At 39.6% G+C, this 20905-nt stretch overlaps 1 protein-coding gene across 4 annotated transcripts in view; it reads right to left on the reverse strand.

The window, feature by feature from the left end:
• tbc1d23 (TBC1 domain family, member 23) overlaps positions 1–20905 on the reverse strand; it is an 89054-nt gene that overhangs the window by 33207 nt on the left and 34942 nt on the right. For all 4 annotated transcript variants that reach the window (XM_073045141.1, XM_073045140.1, XM_073045142.1 and 1 more), the window contains 4 exons: positions 12741–12945; positions 9830–9953; positions 6395–6519; positions 4382–4428 (listed from right to left, as the gene is read on the reverse strand). In XM_073045141.1, the coding sequence (XP_072901242.1) occupies positions 4382–4428; positions 6395–6519; positions 9830–9953; positions 12741–12945 (501 nt within the window). The remainder of the gene's footprint in view (positions 1–4381; positions 4429–6394; positions 6520–9829; positions 9954–12740; positions 12946–20905) is intronic.

A 20905-nucleotide genomic window follows, 5' to 3' on the forward strand; every position in this document is an offset into this window, starting at 1 on the left:
ATACAACGAGGGGGAGAAGTTAAGTGATGATGGCGCTAAACTGTGACTCCTTTGCTTGCATCTTCAGAAACAGCTCTATTTCTATCTTTGATATCTATTTTTTTCCTTTTCAAGATTCTTTTGAAGACCCTGACCTGGAGTTACACTCTGACTTCGTTCTTTGTGGGAATGGGACCTGCTCTCAGGGCCTCATGACCGGCCGATTTTTGATATCCCAAGAACGTGGCCTTCAGGGTGCCAGATTTTCATGGCTCTGGTGACAGGCTGATTCAAGGCTGGTGCCCCTGACTGAGATGTCGCGGACATGGAACATTGGGAGCAGCGGGTTAGCTGCCGTGGGCTGTGTGTCTGGAGACCTGAGCCCTTTTGGGGCTGACTCTCTGGGTGCAGAGCTTGGACAAAGCGACGCAACAGACTTTCAACATCATAAATCAGCAAGTTGCTTGTTATGTCTCCCCTTTCACTGTGAAACAGGGACACCTCTTTTTCGCTTATTAGGGAGAGAGCACCTGTGGTATGACAAATTACTAGGTGAATAAATATTCTTTGGGATAATGTAAGTCCATGTCTTTATTGATGCTTTGCTGCATGCTCAAGTGCTCAGTTGAGGGTGTCGATGCTTTTTTGCTGGTGGGGGTGGGGGAGAAGGTCATTGCCTGGAAAGGGGGAGGGCTTTGGGGTTCTAACATCTGACTGTCATTCATTCTTTGGGGCACTCCTCTGTTTTCATGGATGTTTGTGAAGAAATGAATTCTGACTGTCATTCATTCTTTGGGGCACTCCTCTGTTTTCATGGATGTTTGTGAAGAAATGAATTTCAGGATGTATATACATTTCTCTGATATTATATGTACCTATTGAAATAGGTCAAAGTCAGCATGGCTCCCTCAAGGGGAAATCTTTCCTGACAAATCTGTTGGAATTTTTATTTGGAAGTAACAGGCAGGATAGACAAAGCAGAGTCAGTGGATCATTTTTACATGGATTTTTAGAAGGCCTTTGACAAGGTGCCACAATGAGTCTGCTTAATAAGAGCCCCCATGGTATTAGAGAAAAGATACTCATATGGTTAGAAGATTGGCTGACTGGCAAGAGGCAAAGAGTGGGAATAAAAGGGGCTTTTACTGGTTGACTGCTGGTGATTAGTAGTGCTCTGCTGAAATTGATGTCGGAACTGCTTCTTTTCACGTTACATGTCAATGATTTGGATGATGGAATTGATGGCTTTGTGCCAAGTTTGCAGACTATATGAAGATAGATGAATGGGCAGGTAGTGTGGAGAAATCAGGAAGTCTGCAATCAAACTTAAGACAGATTAGGAGAATGGGCGAAGAATATGCAGGTGGAATATAGTGCAGGGAAGTGGATGGCAGAAGGAATAAAGGTGTGTTTTCTCTAAGGGAGACAATTATAACAGAATCAGAGATACAAAGGGCTTTGGATGTCCTTGTGCAGGATTCTCTAATGGCTAACTTACAGTTTGAGTTGGTGGTAAGGAAGGCAAATGCAATGATAGCATTCATTTCAAGAGGACTTCAAGAGGACATTTCAAGAGAACATAAAAGCAAGGATGTAATGCTGAGGCTTTATAAGTCATTGGTCAGACCCACAATTGGAGTATTGGGAGCAGTTTTAGGCCCCTTGCAGTACTGTGCAAAGGTCTTGGACACATATACACAGCTAAGGTGCCCAAGACCTTTGCATAGTACTCCAGTAATTTTATGTATTGCACTGTACTGCTGCCGCAAAAAAAACAAATTTCATGAGATATGTGAATGGCAATAAGCCTGATTCTGATATGGGTCTATTGTGGACTGAGAGTGGAAAGCGGGCAGGGAGAGGGGAATCATAGTTAGGAAAAGGGGAAAGGAGAGGGGTGAGAGCAAGAAGCACCAGAGACATCTTCTGGAATGATCAATAAACCAACAGTCTGAAATCAAATTACCTTGCCTGGTGTTTCAGGGCTGGTGTGTCAACACCCACACCACCCCTCCCTGGCATTCTTTCTCTGCTCCCAGTCCCACACTCCTCCTGTGGTGCTCCACTCTCACCATTCCCAGCATCCTTTGCTCCCTCCAGATTTACAAACTCACTCTCCACTCCACATTGACAAATACAGTATTGTGCAAAAGTCTTATACTCTCTTGCTATATGTATGTAAGAAAATGTGTGATGGTATTGGAGAGGCACCTGATAAGGTTCATGACAAGACTCCCAGAATGAAAGGGTTAATGCATGAGAAGTGTTTGATGGCCCTGAGACTACACTCACTGGTGTTTAGAAGAATGGGGGGGGGGGGGGGGGGGGAAGAAGTTCTCACAGAAACCTATCGAATATTGAAAGGCCTAGATAGAGTGGATATGGAGAGGATGTTTCCTATAGTGGGGGGGGGGGGAGGGTGGAGAGAGAGTCTAGGACCAGATGGCACAGCCTCAGGATAGGGGGATGGACCTTTTGAACCAAGATGAAGAGGAACTTCTTCAGCTAAAGGGTTGTGAATCTGTGGAATTCATTGCCACACACAGATGCGGAGGCAAAGTCATTGGGTATATTTAAAGTGGAGGTCAATAAGATTCTTGATTAGTCAAGATATGAAAAGGTATGGGGAGAAGGCAAAAATATGGAGTTGAGAAGGATAATAAATCAGCCATGATGGGATGGAAGAGCAGATTTGATGGGCCAAATGGGCTAATTCTGCCTCTCTATCTTATGGCCTTATGGAACTGTTTATCTGCTCATAATCCTATGCATAATCAGAAATTCCTTTCATTTACATCACTACAGAATACATAACATTTCCTGATTTAGTAGCATACCTACTTCAATATCAAACGAACCAACAGAAATGCTAATCATATGAGACCAAAATCTTGAATAGAGTGGGTTGATGAAAAACTGGCCAAGATGTGGGAAAGAAGCCATATCAGCACAAGACAATACCGGAGTGGAGGGAAAAAAAATCAAAATCCCATTTTAAACTTAGTGTATGGATGCAGCAATAAGATATCCAGTTGACTTTTGGAACCGAGCAGGAGAAGAGGATGTCAATTGCCGTAAGTCCATAAGATACAGGAACAGAAGTAGGCCATTCGGCAAATCAAGTCCACTCCACCATTCAGTCAAGTGCTGATCCAATTCCTCCAATCATCCCCACTCCCCTGTTTTCAGCCCATACCCTTTGAAACACTGGCTAATCAAGAACCTATCCCTGCCTTAAATACACCCAATGACAAGGCCTCCACAGCCGCTTGTGTCAACAAATTCCACAGATTTACCACCCTCTGACTAAAGTAATTTCTCTGTAACTCAGTTCTAAAAGGATGTCCTTCAATCCTAAAGTTGTGCCCTCTTGTCCTAGAATCCCCTACCAAGGGAAATATCTTTGCCCTATCTAATCTGTTCATTACAAATGTTAATGGTTAAATTTGGTGCTTTGGTATTTACTATATTGATTGGTAACATTAAATTATACAATGTAATGAATGTAAACACACTATAACCTTAAAAGCAGCTAGTTATTCACAGCTGCCCAATGGATATCACAAAATCCCAATAAAATTAAACTGGCAATCCCTCAGTGAAATGGAAGTCAGCCTCTTCGGTACCTTACTACCATGTCATAATGGCTACAATGTGATCAAAATTTCACCACACTTCCACTGTATTCAATTTTAAATAGGGATTCAAATTAAGATTCTAAATTACTCTCATTAGTCCACAACAAATATCACTTCCAAGTTACGTATATATGAAATAAATGTTTAAAATACAGTATCCATTTACAACTCCTTGACAGTGGTCTGCAGTCATTTTAATAAACTGAATACCAATGTTAGGAGTGAGTTAGTATGGAGAGAAATGCTGCACTGAGTCTTCATCTGTCACAATGCATTTGGCTAGCACAGCTTAAATTGTGTAATATTACTCTTTTATAGTGGAGAAAAATACAAACAGAGTGAAAGGAGCTTTACTCCCACATCTAGTTGTACTGCACCTGACTAAGGAATACTTCATGCTAATACTCAGAACCTTAGATGATTTTATTTCCTAGGAGTGAAATCTCTCACTGTGCATAGAAATTAAGTAAAATTTCTTGGAGAAAATATAATCGATGCATTTTTAAATTGGTGTTATTGTAGTTTCCTGCTTCAAATTGCTACCAATGAATTGGAAAAAAACTGGACTCGTTAGAAGTGAAATTATTTCTACAAAAATATATTTCCTCAACTTTAATCAAAAGACAATTTTCAGGTGATGGAAATTGGAGGCACATTTTTTCAAAATTACATTATATACTCAATTCATGGTCTGAGTATGCAGAGCACCTTGGAATTTTAAGTTGAATCAATGAAGAAAAAAATTACTATTTAGGTACACTTACGAATGAGTTCTTCCTTGCAATCTGTTTCTTGGGACAAAATAATTTCTCTGGGGAAAGAAAGGGAAGATATATAAATTAGCAGCATACATTTAATATTGTGCACTGTAATTAAGCCAAGAAGGGAGTTTAGGAATCAGAAATTGATTAGACAATTGATTACTACATCAAAAGCCGGACAAAAGTGGAAATATCGTAATTCCTACTGATATCGTGCTGCAAGTTCTGTTAATAAAGCACTTTCAAAAGTAATAAGATGTCCAAAGACACTTCATAGAATGTTGAACAAAATCTGACACCAAGCTGCACAAAGATTATAAAGATGCATGTACAAATATCAGAGGTTGGTTTTACGGAGCACTGTAAAGGAGGAAAGACATATAAAATGAGATAAGAGAATTCTACTATTTGGACCTAGGCAGTTGAATGAATGGCTATCAACAGTACAGCAATAAAAATCATAGACACAGAAGCTATTCTTTAAAAATAACTTCTCAACAGAGTAGCTTCTCCAAAATAGAATATTTAACATTTCCTTATTGTGCCTTAAATCAAATTCAAAAAACAAATGAGAATAATCTATGCAGTGAAAATGAGAAGAAATAATAAAAAGGCTCATCAATGAGAAGGGCTTTTACCATCTCTACAAAATGATATAGACAACAGTACACAGAGGAATTAAACACCATCAATAGTGGGATTGAAGATAAACACAATATCGCAAAAATCAAAGATGCAGGACCAATGTTGAAATGGTAATTTACAACTAGAAATAAATTTGAAGATATCAAACTTTTCTTAGCTAACACACTGCAATGATGGGATGTGCTTTCAAATACAATGATGGGATGTGGGTTTAAAACTCATCATTACATCATTAATGTTTCATATGATGTGAACAACTAGAGTAATGGAATTAGGAACAATTAAGTAAACTCTCAAGCAACCACTGAAAATGCTAATTTTGGTCACTAGTATATTTATTTGGAGGGAAGCTGAGTGATTAATAACTTATTACAGTATATTTCACGTGGAGGTGACTGTGGTTTCAATTAAGCACTGAGCTTGATATAGAGTAATTGGTCTGCACAGTTACTGGTCAAAACTTCAAATGATATAATGAGGGTCAACAAGAGGGCAAGAAAGAGAAACATCCTTTGATGATGTTGTAAGGGTGGTCAGAAAAGATACTGCTGAAGATATTCTAGCTGCACCAAAGCACTTCCACAGAAATAGACAATAATAGAGAAAACTCATCTAGTGTCATCAACAAGTGGTAATGGAGATTGAATGGGATAATTCACTGAAGTTGCAAAGGATGCCATTTCCAACTTTGCTGGAGTGGTAAAAGTGCTACAGGTGTGGCAAATGATGGCTTGAAATTGTATTTATTTGGTAAGTGTTATGAAATTGGGGAACGTTGAAGGAAAAGAACATTAAAGGCAGAATGACAGATTGGAAACCTTTTCTTTTTAGAGTGAAATACTATAAAAAGAAAAATAATAACTTACATTTGCATTGCATTAAAGTTAGTGAGTGGTAGAAGTTATGGAAACTGGGATAGGTAGGAAAGTAATTGGATTAATACAGCACAATGTGTTCTGCAGGACTGGGTGGAGAAAATCAAAGTTATAAAATTGATAAGGGCCTGGAGTTGAAATGAATAGATAAAGAAACTCCAAATCCATACAATTTATGTAGTTCAATGTAAGAATAGTATTCAGGATTATAAATTTAAAGTCAGTTTATAACATTTCATACATTAAGTGACTAAGTTGATATTACTTACATATAAGTGTTATTTTCAGTTGAAACAAATAAATGTAAAGATATGAAGTAACAAATTTACAAATCAGTCAAATGCCCTTTTATAATAAACAAGTTCACAATTCAAATCAGACTCAATTCTTAGGCATTTAGAACCATGTACTTTGAAACAAGCATGGTGCTATAAATATCCCAAAGTTAAATTAACCAAATCATAACACCTTAAGGGTTTCCAGAAAAAATACTTACTTTGCATTGACTAGAATGACCAACATGAGGAAGAAAATTATGAAAGGGTCTGCTTGTTGTAGGTACACATCCCAGATCAGTTGGGCAACATCTTCGGTACAGCAACCTGCAAAGAGGCTTGCTCCCTTCAGAACAATTTAAAAAGGATAAGAATGTTCCATAAATGAAACTAAAATTTTAAAATCGCAGCTTCTTGGCAAGTTATATTTGTATTTCAGGAATACAAATTTTAAAAATGTGTTTCCAAGAAAATAATAGCTTGTCATCAGCGTGTGTTGTAAGTCAAATGAAGTTTAAGGCATTTCTGATTAGCTCAGATCTACATTATGCACCAACTTTGCAATACTGGCATACAATTTTGAATTAGAAAAGTAATTTTGTTTTTGATTACTTCATTCATTTGGTCAGATTCTTCTGGCATAAGGCAATTCATAAATGAGTTCCAGTAAAAATAATGCAGTATTTTAAGCCACACCATATGCTAAATAAAAGTATAACATACAAAAGAAATCACAAGAATGATGCACGTTTAAGAGATAAATTATATTATTTTAGCAATGAGCAATAATGGGAATACTTGTGCAGATTATATAGCGGGTTCTGGTTATTTGGGCCATTGATTAATCAGGGCAACTATTTACTTGGGACAACTTTTAAAGAACAAAAACAGATTAAGAAAATAGCTGGGACGCCCTTCATTTATGTGGGACACTACGCCACTTAATTGAGTCAGCAGTACGTTGCCGAAGTTTCTAACTAGCATGTGTTGTGTACAGCTGTTTAACACTACAGCATGCTTAGGACAAAGTTTTTAAATAGCATCAGTTGAGTACGTTTCTGTTCAAAATCCAATGATTTTTGCCACAGACAATTTAGAACCATTTTGTTCACTGACGTTTCCATCATTCAGGCTTGGAGATGCCAGAAACGGCCAGGAGTGAAAATGAAATGATTTCACTACTTAAACAACTTAGAAACTACAAAGAATTTGAAGGTATCGACAATCATCTTGAAGATTTGGTGGATGTAATTGTCAAAAGCACTGTATGAAGGCAGTCCATTATCTGCATTGTTCATATACAGTGAATCAAAAGAACATGGCAATGCAAACTGAATGAATTCTTCTATTGATAACTATTAGGAACTACAGGTTTACAGTACTGTAGTAGTATTGTTAATGTTCTAATTTGTTCTGTATTTCATTAAATACTTAACTTGTTACTCGGTTAAACAGTAGTTTGTCTTTTTTATGTTTTTACTATTTCAATGAACTTGGCTAATTGGGGCAGCCGCTTAATTTGGCGAAAATGTACTGTTCCCGATGTGTCCACTGGAATTCACTGTAAATAATAGTTTTAAAATAGTCTGTCAGAAAAATACAGCCAAGACACTTCAATTCCAATAAATCAAGAGATATTTTACAGAGTGTCAAGTCACTGTTGGGAATTATTGAACATATTTTGCAATACATGAATTATTCTATTAAAACATGCCAATGAGGGATGGCAGACAGAAGAGAATAAGTGCGGAAGGATGAGGTGGATGAGTGTCTTTCTGACTGGTAACCTGCAGCAAGTAGAATACTATGGGATCAGTGCTGGGATCCAGTAAAATGCAGACGAAATGGGATATAGACTAGCTGGTGAGTTGTAGGGCGATGGAATTTAATCTAGGAAAGTGCAAGGTAATACACTTTAGGTAGTCAAATTTTGTTAGGACATACAGAGTAATTGCAGGCATTGATGTACAGCGATTATGGGGTGTAAGTGCATAACTCCCTGTAAGTGTTATACAGGTGAATAGGGCAGTGAAAAATATTTGGTATGCTTGCCTTCATATGCTGAGGCACTGAGTACAAGCGTTGAGATGTCATGTAGCAGTTCTAGAAAACACTGACTGGACCACATATGGAGTATTCTGTCCAGTTGTCATGCTACAGGAGGGATGTGGCAGCAATAAAATGCAGAAAAGTTTCAACGGGAATGTCTGACTGTATTCACAGACAGAATCAGGTTTATTATCAATTTGTGACATGAAATTTGTTAACTTAGCAGCAGCAGTTCAATGCAATACATAATCCAGCAGAGAAAAAAAACTGGATACACTAGGTTTAATCCCACTGGATGTAAGAGGATGAGGACTGATCCTATAGAGAATTCCAGAATTATGAGGTGTAGATAACAGAGTCAAACTAGATGTCTAGAGTCACGTCTTCGTGTCAAGAACTCAAAGTCAGAAGTTTAAGGCAATACATTTATAATGATCTGAGGGGTATCTTTTTTCATACCAGGGTGTCAATATTTGGAATCAGTTATGTCAGAGAAGGTATTGAAGAGAGGTGCTGTTACAAGAGTTAAAAGGCATTTAGACTTGTAATTGGGTAGGAAAGGAGTAGAGGGATCCGGTCTTCATTAGGCAAATGAATTAGTGTAACTGCCAACACAATCAGTGGGCCACAAAAACTAATTTCTGTGCTTTACATTTCTATGATCCTATGATGGCAAAGCCAGCTGAAAAAAAAACACTAACTAATTTAACTGCATTTTATGAAAACCCTCAGCTTTTGTGGAGAAGCACCTTCAATGGATTGAGTAATTATGAATAATAGATATATGAAACAGATGAAAAAATATGCTGTTAATGACAGACATCCCACCCTGCAAAAACTCATTTCAGGGAGGTAGCATCCCCCCCCCCCCCCCCGCAACCCCATATCCCCCCACCCACCCGGTCGACCACCAAGGGTATGTGTAATACTTTGTTTAGTGGATTTGTCTAATCTGTAAACCAAGTTGGGTATATGCAGAAAATGTGACATTAAAATATGTACTTGTATTATCATGGAGTCGTTTTTTTTCTATTACAACTTTAAGCAAGTCTACAGGGAGTTTGGCCTCATCACGTAGGACATCAATAGAGTAGGTTCTTAGCAGCTAGCCAGCTAGTTTAAATAACGTTAGCTATGCTAATGAACGAATGACACCTGTTAAACTCACCACAACATGTCTTTTACAGTCATTTAACCCACCATGGGCAATAGAAAAGTCACTGCTGCAAACAGTGCAGCGAGCAACACTGTCATTATTTTTGACCCCTATTAGGTAGGGGTACACTTCAGTGTAGTCAGGGGTGAAATACGTTTGATATTTTCTTTTTTTGGAACACTCTGCAATGGTGCAGTGGGAGAGGGGGAGAGATCGACTGTAAAGCCCGCCCACAGAGAAAATTGATAGGTCTACTTACTTAGCACGAAGAGACACCAATCAGGATGCTCCCTCTACTCTCCCTCTCAAAAAAAAATCAATTTCTGGGATATTACATATAATTTGCAGGCGTCAGGGAGCCGCTATCAATATGCGGGAGACTCCTGGAACTTCCAGAAGAGGTGGGATGTCTGTAAAGATGACAGTATTACTTTTTTAAATTAATATTTACCCAGCTTATTGCATAGGAGTCTGGAGTAATCTTCTTTGTGTCAAGAAAAGAGCACAGTTCTGGTTCATGATACTGCAGTAGAAGCCTGAAGAGATGGAATGGTCGACCATTGGGGAGAAAATCCCTGTAAAAGACAGCATTCCAGCTTCAAAAACAAATCAAAACTAGAACTCACCACATGATTAATCATGCCAGCTGGGACTTCAGAATAGAAACATGTGGGATCCTTTCAATCTGAAACAAAGCAATTAACTATTCTCAAATGCTACAGAAATAATTAGCATTGGAAGACAGAGAATGGGTGATTGTATTGGCGCTGTCTCCAGCATTTGCACAGGACTTCAAAGTCTCATCACTGTTGCCAGTATTTTCCACTATGCTCTCACTTGCACATCTGACTCTGCCCATCCCTCCTGTGACTTTTCTTTTGCGATCTCAGGGTACATGTTCGTGAATTGCACAGCTAACTTCAATACCTCAAACTGCTTCATCCAATGATTCTGTTTAATTCTGTTTTCACCAGCTGTGTTGCATTTGTTCTGATGCTGAAACTTTCTACACTAGAGCTTCTGAGATGTATTTGTTTTTCTATAACCATGGCTCTCTCACCATCACAGTTGATTGAGCATCAACTGTATACATTTCATTTCTCACATGCTGCTTGAACCCTCTCTTCTTCCATTTAGAGCAAGGATAAGTTCCATCTTGTTCTCACTAATAATCCCATTGATCTTCACCTTCAATAGATTCTTTGAGTTCCATAAGTTTCACTACATTCAATACAGTGTCAGCCCCATACACATTCTTCCCTTTGCTCTCAATTTCAAGGGAAAGGTCCCTTCATGACTCACTAGTTCATACTTTCATTCCTTATCAATGTCCATTATCTTTATCACTGCACCTTCCTAAGCAGCCGCAAGAGAAGTACATGCATCTTAACTTCTTTTCTTCCCACTATCCAGGGAGCCAAATAGTCCTTTCGAGTGAAGCAATGATTCACTTAGAACACAGCACACAGAAAAACTACACAGCACAGTAAAAGATCCTTTGGTCCACAATGTCAATACTGACCATTATACTTATCCCAACTAATGGTCTCCATCCCTCCATTTCCTGCCTGTTTATGCGCCTGGCCAAAAGCCTCTCAAACTTCCCCTGGTAGCATGTTTTCAGGCATCAACTACTCTAAATGTAAAAAAGATTGCTTCACAAGTCTCCTTTAAACTTTGTCCCTCTCACCTGAGCATCCATCTTATCTATTTCTCTCAATTTCATATACTTCTATCAGGACAACCCTCAGTATCTAATGCTCCAGAGAAAACAATCCTTAGATACCCTCACTATCCTCAACTTCATTAACTTTTATGTTCAACGCAAACCTACTTATCAATCTACCTACATTTGCATCCAACTATGCCTGAGCTATAGGGAAAGGTTAAATAGGCTAGGACATTATTCCCTAGAATATAGAAGATTGAGGGGAGATTTGATAGAGGTATACAAAATTTTGAGGGGTATAGATGGGGTAAATGCAGCTTTTTCCACTGAGGTTGGGTGAGACAATAACTAGAGGTCATAGGTTAAGGGTGAAAGGTAAAATATTTAAAGGAAACATGAGGGGAAACCTTCACCGAGTGAGGTGAGAGTGTGAAACGAGCTGCCAGCGCAAGCAGTGGATGTGGGTTAAGAGAAAATAGGATAAGTAAAGGATGGGAGGGGTATGGGCAGCATTGGTCTAGGTGCAGGTCCATGGGACTATGCAGATTAATAGTTCAGCATAGACTAGATGGGCTGAAGGGCCACTTTCTATCCTGTAGTGTTCTACAAGTCTAAATTTTATTTATATATAATAATAAAATCACAAACAGCAGGTGTGCTAGTAATAATCTTTGCAGAAAGTCACTGGTCACAGATCTCCAGTCAGAACAGCACTCATTCACCACTTACCTCTGACTTCAGATTCAGATTTGAATCTAAGATATCAAACCTCCATGGATGACACCCACCTCAATCTTCTTGCAGGACCTTGTCGACACTTTTACCAAACTTCACATGTAGAACACACACTATCTTACCCTCATCAATCATCTTCATCCCCTCCTCAAAAGAAATGAATCAGGTTTGTGAGACACAACCTCCTATGCACAAAGCCTATCCCTAATATGACTATGCTTTTCTAGATGTGAATAGATCCAATCCAATCTTCTGCGATAGTTTCCCTACCACTGAAGTAAGGCTCACCATACTATAATCTTCTGAGTTGTTTGTAGATGAAGATCAGACCAGATTTCATCAGTAATTAATGCAGAAAACCAGGTAACTGCAAAAGGTTCACAAATTTTTTCTTGCAACTGCATGCTCCATTCAGAACTTACAGTGTAGTTCCTTCCACATTGGAGATCCAAATGCAAGATTTGAGTCTGCAAGGGTGACTAAGCCTCCAGTTTTCTTTAACATTAATTTTACATCCCTCTGTGTCTTTGGCCTCTGACACTGATATCTGAAGCTCCAGAAGAGTCCAGTTTTCCAACTAAGCTCAGGACTAAACACCCAAATCAACAATTTCAGCCTTTTAGTCTGTATCAAATCTGGATAATTTTGACAAAAAGGGATCAATTTGAAACATTATTTCTACCTGCACAGACCCTGCATGACATGCTGGATTTTTCCAATCACCATTCTCATCTTTCAGCTGCCAACCCTCCCTCACCCCCATGACAAAAAAAACATTTGATTTATAACTTTTCTTAATAATGAAAAGTCATCAACCTGAAACATTAATTTTGTTTCTGTCTCCGTCGATGCTCTGCATTTTGAAATTTCCAGCACCTTTCTTTTAGAGAAAGAAGAGATCATATTCATAAGCCATAATAAATGGAGATTTATTCAGACAACATCCATGCTTTCTTACCTAGGTATATATTTATTCATGATTGCATAAAAGCAGTTGTATAAATCATTGCGTGGCATTCGGAGTGGAACAAGAGGTTTAAGCAAGTCAGTCCAGCCAAGACTGTGGGTATAGATGACATTTCTGGACTTGCAGTAAAATGTGATTACTGATTCAATATCTGAAAGTAACTGTGTCTTTTCTTCATCTGGCATTGAAAGACGATCTATATGTGAGAAAGGTAACAGTACAGAAATATGATTGTACTTTAGACATCATTATGGTTGGTTTATGGAACTTAAATATTGGGTAAAAATCTATTCCTTAAATAAAAAGAACACTTTAAACTGTTATTTAAAAACAAACACAAATGGAGCCATAGTCGATGGATCTAACAGGATGGGAACTGCTCATATGAAGATTCCTTTAATAATGCTGTATTGTATCCTGAACTATTGCAGCAAAGCTGAGAGTGCAAGGTCCATTTCTGTAGGTGGCACTGTCACTGGCACGTAATGCAATTTTCTATTATTAATGTAGGAAGATTGCTGTGAGCTTCAATGAGTCATTCATTTGAAAGAACGAAAAAACAGCTCCGCTCTTAATCCTTAGGCCTCAGGAAATTTCTATGTCTTACTTCCTATTTAAATGTGCTCTTAAAACTAGGTCTTCCCTGTACTAATATATTCCTAGGTGACTGAGACAAATTTTACTTTACAATGCTACGAAGTGCTCAGGGCATTTTACCATGTATCCCCAACCAATATCCACCAATTTATTACACATAAAAGTAGGAACAAGAACTTTAAATGACTTCTCAGCACTAATTCAGTTTTGTGATACCAATAAAAGCATCGTTAAAAGAAACAATCACGAGTATGCCATTTAGCCTCCTGCACCATTGTTCAATAAGATCATGTCTAATATTTTACCTCAACACCACTCCTCCACTAATCCATAACTCTTGATTCCATTAATATCCTAAAATCTATGGACCAATTTGAACATAATCAGTGACTGAACCTTAATAGGCCCATCAGGAAAAGCAATCCAAATATTCATCACCTTTAAGGGTGAAGAAATTTCTTCTCATCTATATATTAAGGGGTCAACACTACTGAAACCCCCGGTCCTAAATATGCCAGCCAAGCCCAGGAAAATGTTCTGTAGATCTCAATAAATATATTCTCTTGTTACTTGAAAATGAACTACTGAGGAAGTTTCTAGCAAGTCTTTAACAATTATTATAGTACAAAATTGCAACAAGTTGTCTCAAAGCACCTCACAGGGATGTAGTCAACTAAACCAAGATAAAACATCTTGGGACAAAGAAGTGACTAAAATCATCATTTTTAGGAGTCCTTAAAATTATAAATACAAGAGGCTAAGGAAGAGATTTCCAACTTTCTGGTGGCTAAAGCTTCATTCACAATGCTAAAATGAAGAAAGGCAGGAGCTGAAGGCATGAATGCAGAATTAGAGGAAATTGCATGGATGGATACACAGAATAGAATGGATATTTTTAAAAATTGAAACACTAATGGACTAAATCAAATACAACTCATTCAGGACTGGATGTTAAACAAGCTGTATGGCGACACAAATGCAGTGATGATGTAGAACTGAGAGTTGCAAACTTGCATAAAATATAGAACACCACATACAAGCCCTTCAGACCACAATGATGTGCTGACATTTTAACTTACTCCAAGATCAATCTAACACTTTCTACCTACATAACCCTCGTTTTTCTACCATCCTTGTGTCTATCCAAGAGTTTCTTAAATGTCCCTAAAGTATCTGCCTCTATCATCACTCCTGGCAGCACGTCCACACACCCACCATCTCTGTGGAAAACACCCACCTCTGACATGCCCCAGATTTTCTTCTAATTACTTTAAAATTATACCCCCTTGTATTAGCCATTTATGCCCTGGGAAAAGGTCTGTCTATCCACTCAATCTATGCCTATTATTATCTTCAATACCTCTATCAAATCACCTCTCATCCCTTTTCTTTCCAAAGAGAAAAGCTCTAGCTCACTCAACATATCCTCATAAGACATGCTCTCAAATCCAAGCCGCATCCTGGTAAATCTCCACTGCACTCTTTCTAAAGCTTCCACATTGTTCTTATAATGAGGCAAAAGAACTGAATACAATACTCCACGTGTGGTCTAATCAGGGTTTTATAGAGCTGAACATTTATGAAGAGAACACCTCATGGCTCTTGAACTCAATCCCCCAATGATGAAGGCCACCAAACCATTCAGTACATCTTCTTAACAACCCTATCAAATTGCGCAGCAACTTTGAGGGATCCATGAACTTAGACCCCAAGATTGCTTTGTTCCTCCACACTGCTAAGAATTCTGCCATTGTCCAAAAGTGCAACAAATTATCTCACTAATGGGAAATCAGGGTGACATATTTTGGCAATGATGATCGCTACAAAGCACTTATGTTTATTTATATCCTGTAATGATTTTTACCATCTGCTCACGAGCATACAATTAAATCTTGAAAGTAAGTTAGATTTCTGGAAGACAGGATATACATGTTGAATAAAATAAATGTATTGGTTATACAAGTACTAAAATATAAAGTAGCAAAACATCTCCAGGATCTTCAAATGAACACCATCAAAAACAGTTAACTTTAGCTCATGTCAGTCTGGCTGGTCCTCCCAAAGTGCAACATATCACACTAGTCTGCATTAAATTATGTCTGCCATTTCTCAGCCCATTTTCCCAGCTGGTCTAAATCCTGCTGCAATCTTTGATAGTTTTCCTCGCTGTCCACTACGCCCTCAATTTGGTGTCATTGCAAAGTTGCTGATCCAGTTTACCATATTTTCATCCAGATCATTGTATAGATGACAAACAACAATGGACCCAGCACCAATCCCTGTGGCACACCACTAGTTACAAGCCTCCAGTCAGAGAAGCAACCATCTCCAACCACTCTCTGGCTTCTCCCACAAAGCCAACGTCTAACCCAGTTTACTACCTCATCTTGAATCCCAAGCAACTGAACATTCCTGTCTAATCTCCCATGTGGAACTTATCAAGGGTCTTAATAAAGTCCATGTAGACAACATCAACTGCGTTGTCTTCATCAACTTCCCTGATAACTTCTTCGAAAAATTCTACAAGATTGGTTAGGTATGACGTACCACATGCAAGCCATGTTGACTGTTCTTTATTGGTCCCTGTCCATTCAAATACTTGTCTATCTGGTCCCTTCAAATACCTTCCCCACTACTGACGAGAGGCTCACTGGCCTGTAATTTCCTGGCTTATTCTTAGAGCTTTTCATAAACAGAACAACTTCAGCAATTCTCCAATCTTCCAGCACCTCAACTGTGGCTAAGGATGTTTTAAATAGCTCTTTGATTGGAGTACCACAGACTGTGTAGAAGCATTCCTGTGCAAGTTTGGTGAGGGGCTTTAAAAAGCAAGAGGTTTGTTTCAACGTGTGTCTTTGACTGGAGTACTGCACAGTTGCAGAAGTGTTCCCGCACAAGTCTGGTGAAGAGCTTTAAAAACCCACCCTAAATAAAAGAGGGGTACCGTCTAGTGGAGCTGTTATTGGAGTGGTCTGAGTCAGAGTGGGAGGCTTTGGCTTGACAGGGCTTCAGCGCGGACAGGCGGAAACAAGGTTGGTAGGTAAGTTCATTCTTTCTTTCTTTTTTTAAATTTCTCTCATGAGAGAATACGGGTATGTAGACAGAGCCAATGTTTTATTCTGGGTGTCAGATGTGGGATTTCTGGGAAACTATCAGCCTCTCCGATGGCCACATCTGCACCAGGTGCATCAAGATGTAGCTCCTCAGAGACAGCCTTATGGAAATGGAGCTGCAGCTCGATAACCTTCGGCTTGTAGCGGAAAGTGAAGAAGGTCAGGGAGGTAGTCACCCCAAGGCTAGAGGGACAAATAAACAGGTGACTGCCAGGAGAGGGAAGGCAGAACGGCAGATAGTGGAGAGCACCCCTGTGGCTGTCCTCCTCAGTAAGTACTCCATTTCGAGTACTGTAGTGGGGGACAACCTACCTGGAAGGAAGCAATAATGGTCGTGCCTCTGACACTGAGTCTGGCCCTGTGACTCAGAAGGGTAGAGGACTGAAGAGGATTGCAGTAATAATAGGGGACTCTATAGTGAAGGGGATAGACGGGCGATACTGTGGACCAAATAAAGAAACAAAGGCGGTAGTTTGCCTTCAGATGTTTCTGAACACATCCACAATATCCTGAAAAGGGAGGATAAGCAGCCAGAAGTGGTGGTACATACTGGTTCCAAAGACATAGGTAGAAAAAGGGAGGTGGTCCTGAGAACAGAATACAGGTAGTTAGGATGGAAGCTGAAAAGCAGGATAGTAATCTCAGGATTGCTGCCTATGCCATGCGTTAGTGAGGATAGGAATAGAATGAGGTGGTAGATAAATGCATGGCTGAAGAATTGGAGTAAGGAGCAGGGATTCAGATGTCTGGATCATTAGGACCTCTACTGGGACAGGTGTGACCTGTACAAAAGGGATGGGTTGTACTTGAATCTGAGGGGGACCAATATTCTTCTGGGCAGGTTTACTCAAGCTGTTGGGAGTGGCTTAAACTAATATGGCAGGGGTATGGGAACTAGTATGATAAAGCTGAGGATAAGCCAGCAGGTTGACAAGTAGATGATGGATACAACATGAATTTAAGAAAGGACAAGCCAATGATTGGGTACAACTGCAGACAGAGCAAAGAGTTAAATTGTACCACAGAGGCAACATTCAAAAGGACGAAGAATGCAAGACTGAAGGTGCTGTATTTAAATGCGTGTAACATTCGGAATAAGGTGGACGAAGTCACTGAGTCGTTGTTGAAAGAAGGCCATAGTTGGGAGCTTGACATCAAAGGATATAATTTGTATCACAAGGGCAGGTAGGAAGGCATAGGCTGTGGTGTGGCTCTGTTGGTAAGAGATGGAATTACATAGTTAGAAAGAAGTGACTTAGGGTGAGAGAATGTTGAATCTTTGTGGTTGGAGTTAAGAAACTGCAAGGGTAAAAAAAAAATTATGGGAATCATTTATAGGCCTCCAAATAGTAATCAAATTGTGGGATTGAATTGCAAAGGGAGCTGGAAAAGGCATGCAATAAGAGTAATGTCACAATTATAATGGGAGACTTCAATATGCAAGGGGATTGGGAAAACAAGTGAGGGAATTTGTTGAATGCCTACGAGATGGCTTTTTAAGAGCAGCTTGAGCTTTCTAGGGGAAAGGCCATCTTAGATTGATGTTGTGTAATAACCCAGACCTTATTAGGGAGCTTAATGTAAAGGAATCCTTAGGAGACAGTGACCATAATATGACTGAATTCATTCTGATACTTGACAGGGAGAAGCAGTCACATATATCAATATCATAATAGAATAAAGGAATTAAAGGATCTTATCCATATAACCATACAACAATTACAGCACGGAAACAGGCCATCTCGGCCCTTCTAGTCCGTGCTGAACGCTTACTCTCACCTAGTCCCACTGACCCGCACTCAGCCCATAACCCTCCCTTTCCTGTCCATTTACCTATCCAATTTTAAGTGACAATACCGAACCTGCCTCTACCACTTCTATTGGAAGCTCCTTCCACACAGCTACCACTCTGTGAGTAAAGAAATTCCTCTTCGTGTTACCCTTAAACTTTTTCCCCCTAACTCTCAACTCATGTCCTCTTGTTTAAATCTCCCCTACCTCTCCATGTGGATTGGACGAGGATACTGGCGGGAATGATTGAAGAGTTTCTGGGAATAGCTCACAAGGCACAGATTAGATATCTCCCACAGAAGTTGTTCTCAAATGGCAGGGTAGCCAACCATGGCTGACAAGGGAAGTTAAGGACTGTATTAAAGGCAGGCAAAGGGCATACAAGATAGCAAAAGTGAGTGGGAAGTTGGATGATTGGGAAGCTTTTAAAATCCAACAACAGGCAACTAAAAAATAGCTACAAGGGAAAAGATGAAATATGAGGACTAACTAGCTAATAATGTAAAGCAGGATACAAGAAGTTTTTCAGCTTTATAAAGAGTAAAAGTTAATATAGTTGATATTGGACCACTGGACAATGATGCTGGTAAGGTCATAATGGGGGACAAAGAAATGGCAGATAAACTAAATGGGAACTTTGCACCAGTCTTCACTGTGGAAGATACCAGCTGTGTGCCAGAGGTCTGTGAGTGTCAGGGAGCAAGAGCGGGTGCTATTGCTACTACAAAGAAAAATGTGCTACGCAAACTGAAAAATCTTAGGGTGGATAAATCACCTTTACCAGATGGACAACATCCCAGAGTCCTGAAAGAGGTTCCTGAAGAGATGATAGATGCATTGGTCATGATCATTCAAGAATCACTTGATTCCAGAGGACTGGAAAATTGCAAATGTCACTCCATCTTTTAAAAGGGAACAAGGCAGAAGAAAGGAAATTATAGGCCATTTACCAACTAATCTCAGTGGTTGTAAAAGTGTTGGAGCCTATTATTAAGGATGAGGTTTCGGGGTATTTGAATTCTAATGATAAAGTAAGTCAAATTCAGCATGGTTTCTGTAATGGGAAATCTTGCCTGACAAATCTGTCAGAATTCTTCAAGGAAGTAACCAGCAGGCTGGACAATGGAGAGGCAGTGAATTTCATTTACTTGGCATTCAATAAAATGCCACCAACAAGGCTACATAACAAGATAAAACCCTATTTTGTTATAAGAAAGATACTGGCATGGATAGAGGAACGGCTGACTTGCAGGAGGCAGCGGGTGAGAATAAAGGGGGCCTATTCTGGTTGGTTGCCAGTGACCAATGATATTCTTCAGGGGTCAGTATTGAGAACACTACTTTTCAAATTGTTTGTCAATGATTTAGATGGAATTGATGGCTTTGTGGCAAAGTTTGTGGATGATACGGAGAAAAGTGGAGGGGTAGGTTTTGCTGAGGAAGCAATGTGATTGCAGCAAGACTTAGACAAATTGGTAGAATGGGCAAAAAAGTGGTTGACTGAATATAGTGTTGGGAAATGTATGATAATGCATTTTGATAAAAAGAACAATAGTGCAGACTGTTATTTAAATGGGGAGAAAATTCAAACATCAGTGGTGCAGAGGGACTTAGGAGTCCTCATGCAAGACTCCCAGAAGGTTAATTTACAGGTTGACTCTGTGGTTAAGAAGGATGTGAGAGGATGTTTCCTATGGTGGGGGGAAATCCAGAATGAGAGGGCACAGCTTCAAAACTGAGGGGTGACTCTTCAGAAGAGAGTTAAGGAGGATTTTTTTAAGCCAGACATAGTAAATCTGGAGAATGCTCTGCCACAGACAGTGGGTATATTTAAAGTAGAAGCTGATTGTTTACTCTTAGTCAGGGTATCAAAGGATATGGCGCGAAGCGGGATCAGCCATGATGAAATAGCGAGCAGACTTGATGGGCTGAATGGCCTAATTCTGCTCCTACATCTTACGGTCTCTATAAATAGCTGTGTTAGGACTGCTGCAGTTTCTGCACTAGCCTTCCACAGGATCCGAGGGAATACCTCGTCAGGGCCTGGGGATTTATCCACCCTTATTTGCCTCAAGCCAGCAATCAACCCCTGCTCTGTAATCTGTATACAGTCCCTGACCTCGCTGCACCTTTGCCTCACTTCAGTAGACTTTTTCTGTCTCCCAAGTAAATACTGATTTCCATCTCCTTTGGCTGCACATATGAAGTATCACACTGATCTTCCAGAGCATCAATTTTGTCCCTTGCTCTCCTTTTGTCTTCAACTATCAGGCTCCTTGACTGCCCCATCACTGGACTGAACAAACACTAGTAAGAGGAAGGCAATGAAAAGTTCGTCAAAACAAAGACACAGAGCTTTAATACAACAGGAACAGACATGAGTGAAGGCAAGTTATAGAAAACATAGAAAACCTACAGCACAATACAGGCCCTTCAGCCCACAAAGCTGTGCCGAACATGTCCTTACCTTAGAAATTACCTAGGGTTACCCATAGCCCTCTATTCTTCTGAGCTCCATGTACCTGTCCAGGAGCTTCTTAAAAAACCCTACCGCATCTGCTTCCACCACCGTCGGCGGCAGCCCATTCCATGCACTTACCCCTGACATCTTCTCTGTACCGACTTCCAAGCACCTTAATACTGTGCCCTCTCATG

Source organism: Hemitrygon akajei, chromosome 5 (genome assembly GCF_048418815.1).
Source record: "Hemitrygon akajei chromosome 5, sHemAka1.3, whole genome shotgun sequence".
In the NCBI taxonomy this organism is placed as follows: domain Eukaryota; kingdom Metazoa; phylum Chordata; class Chondrichthyes; order Myliobatiformes; family Dasyatidae; genus Hemitrygon; species Hemitrygon akajei.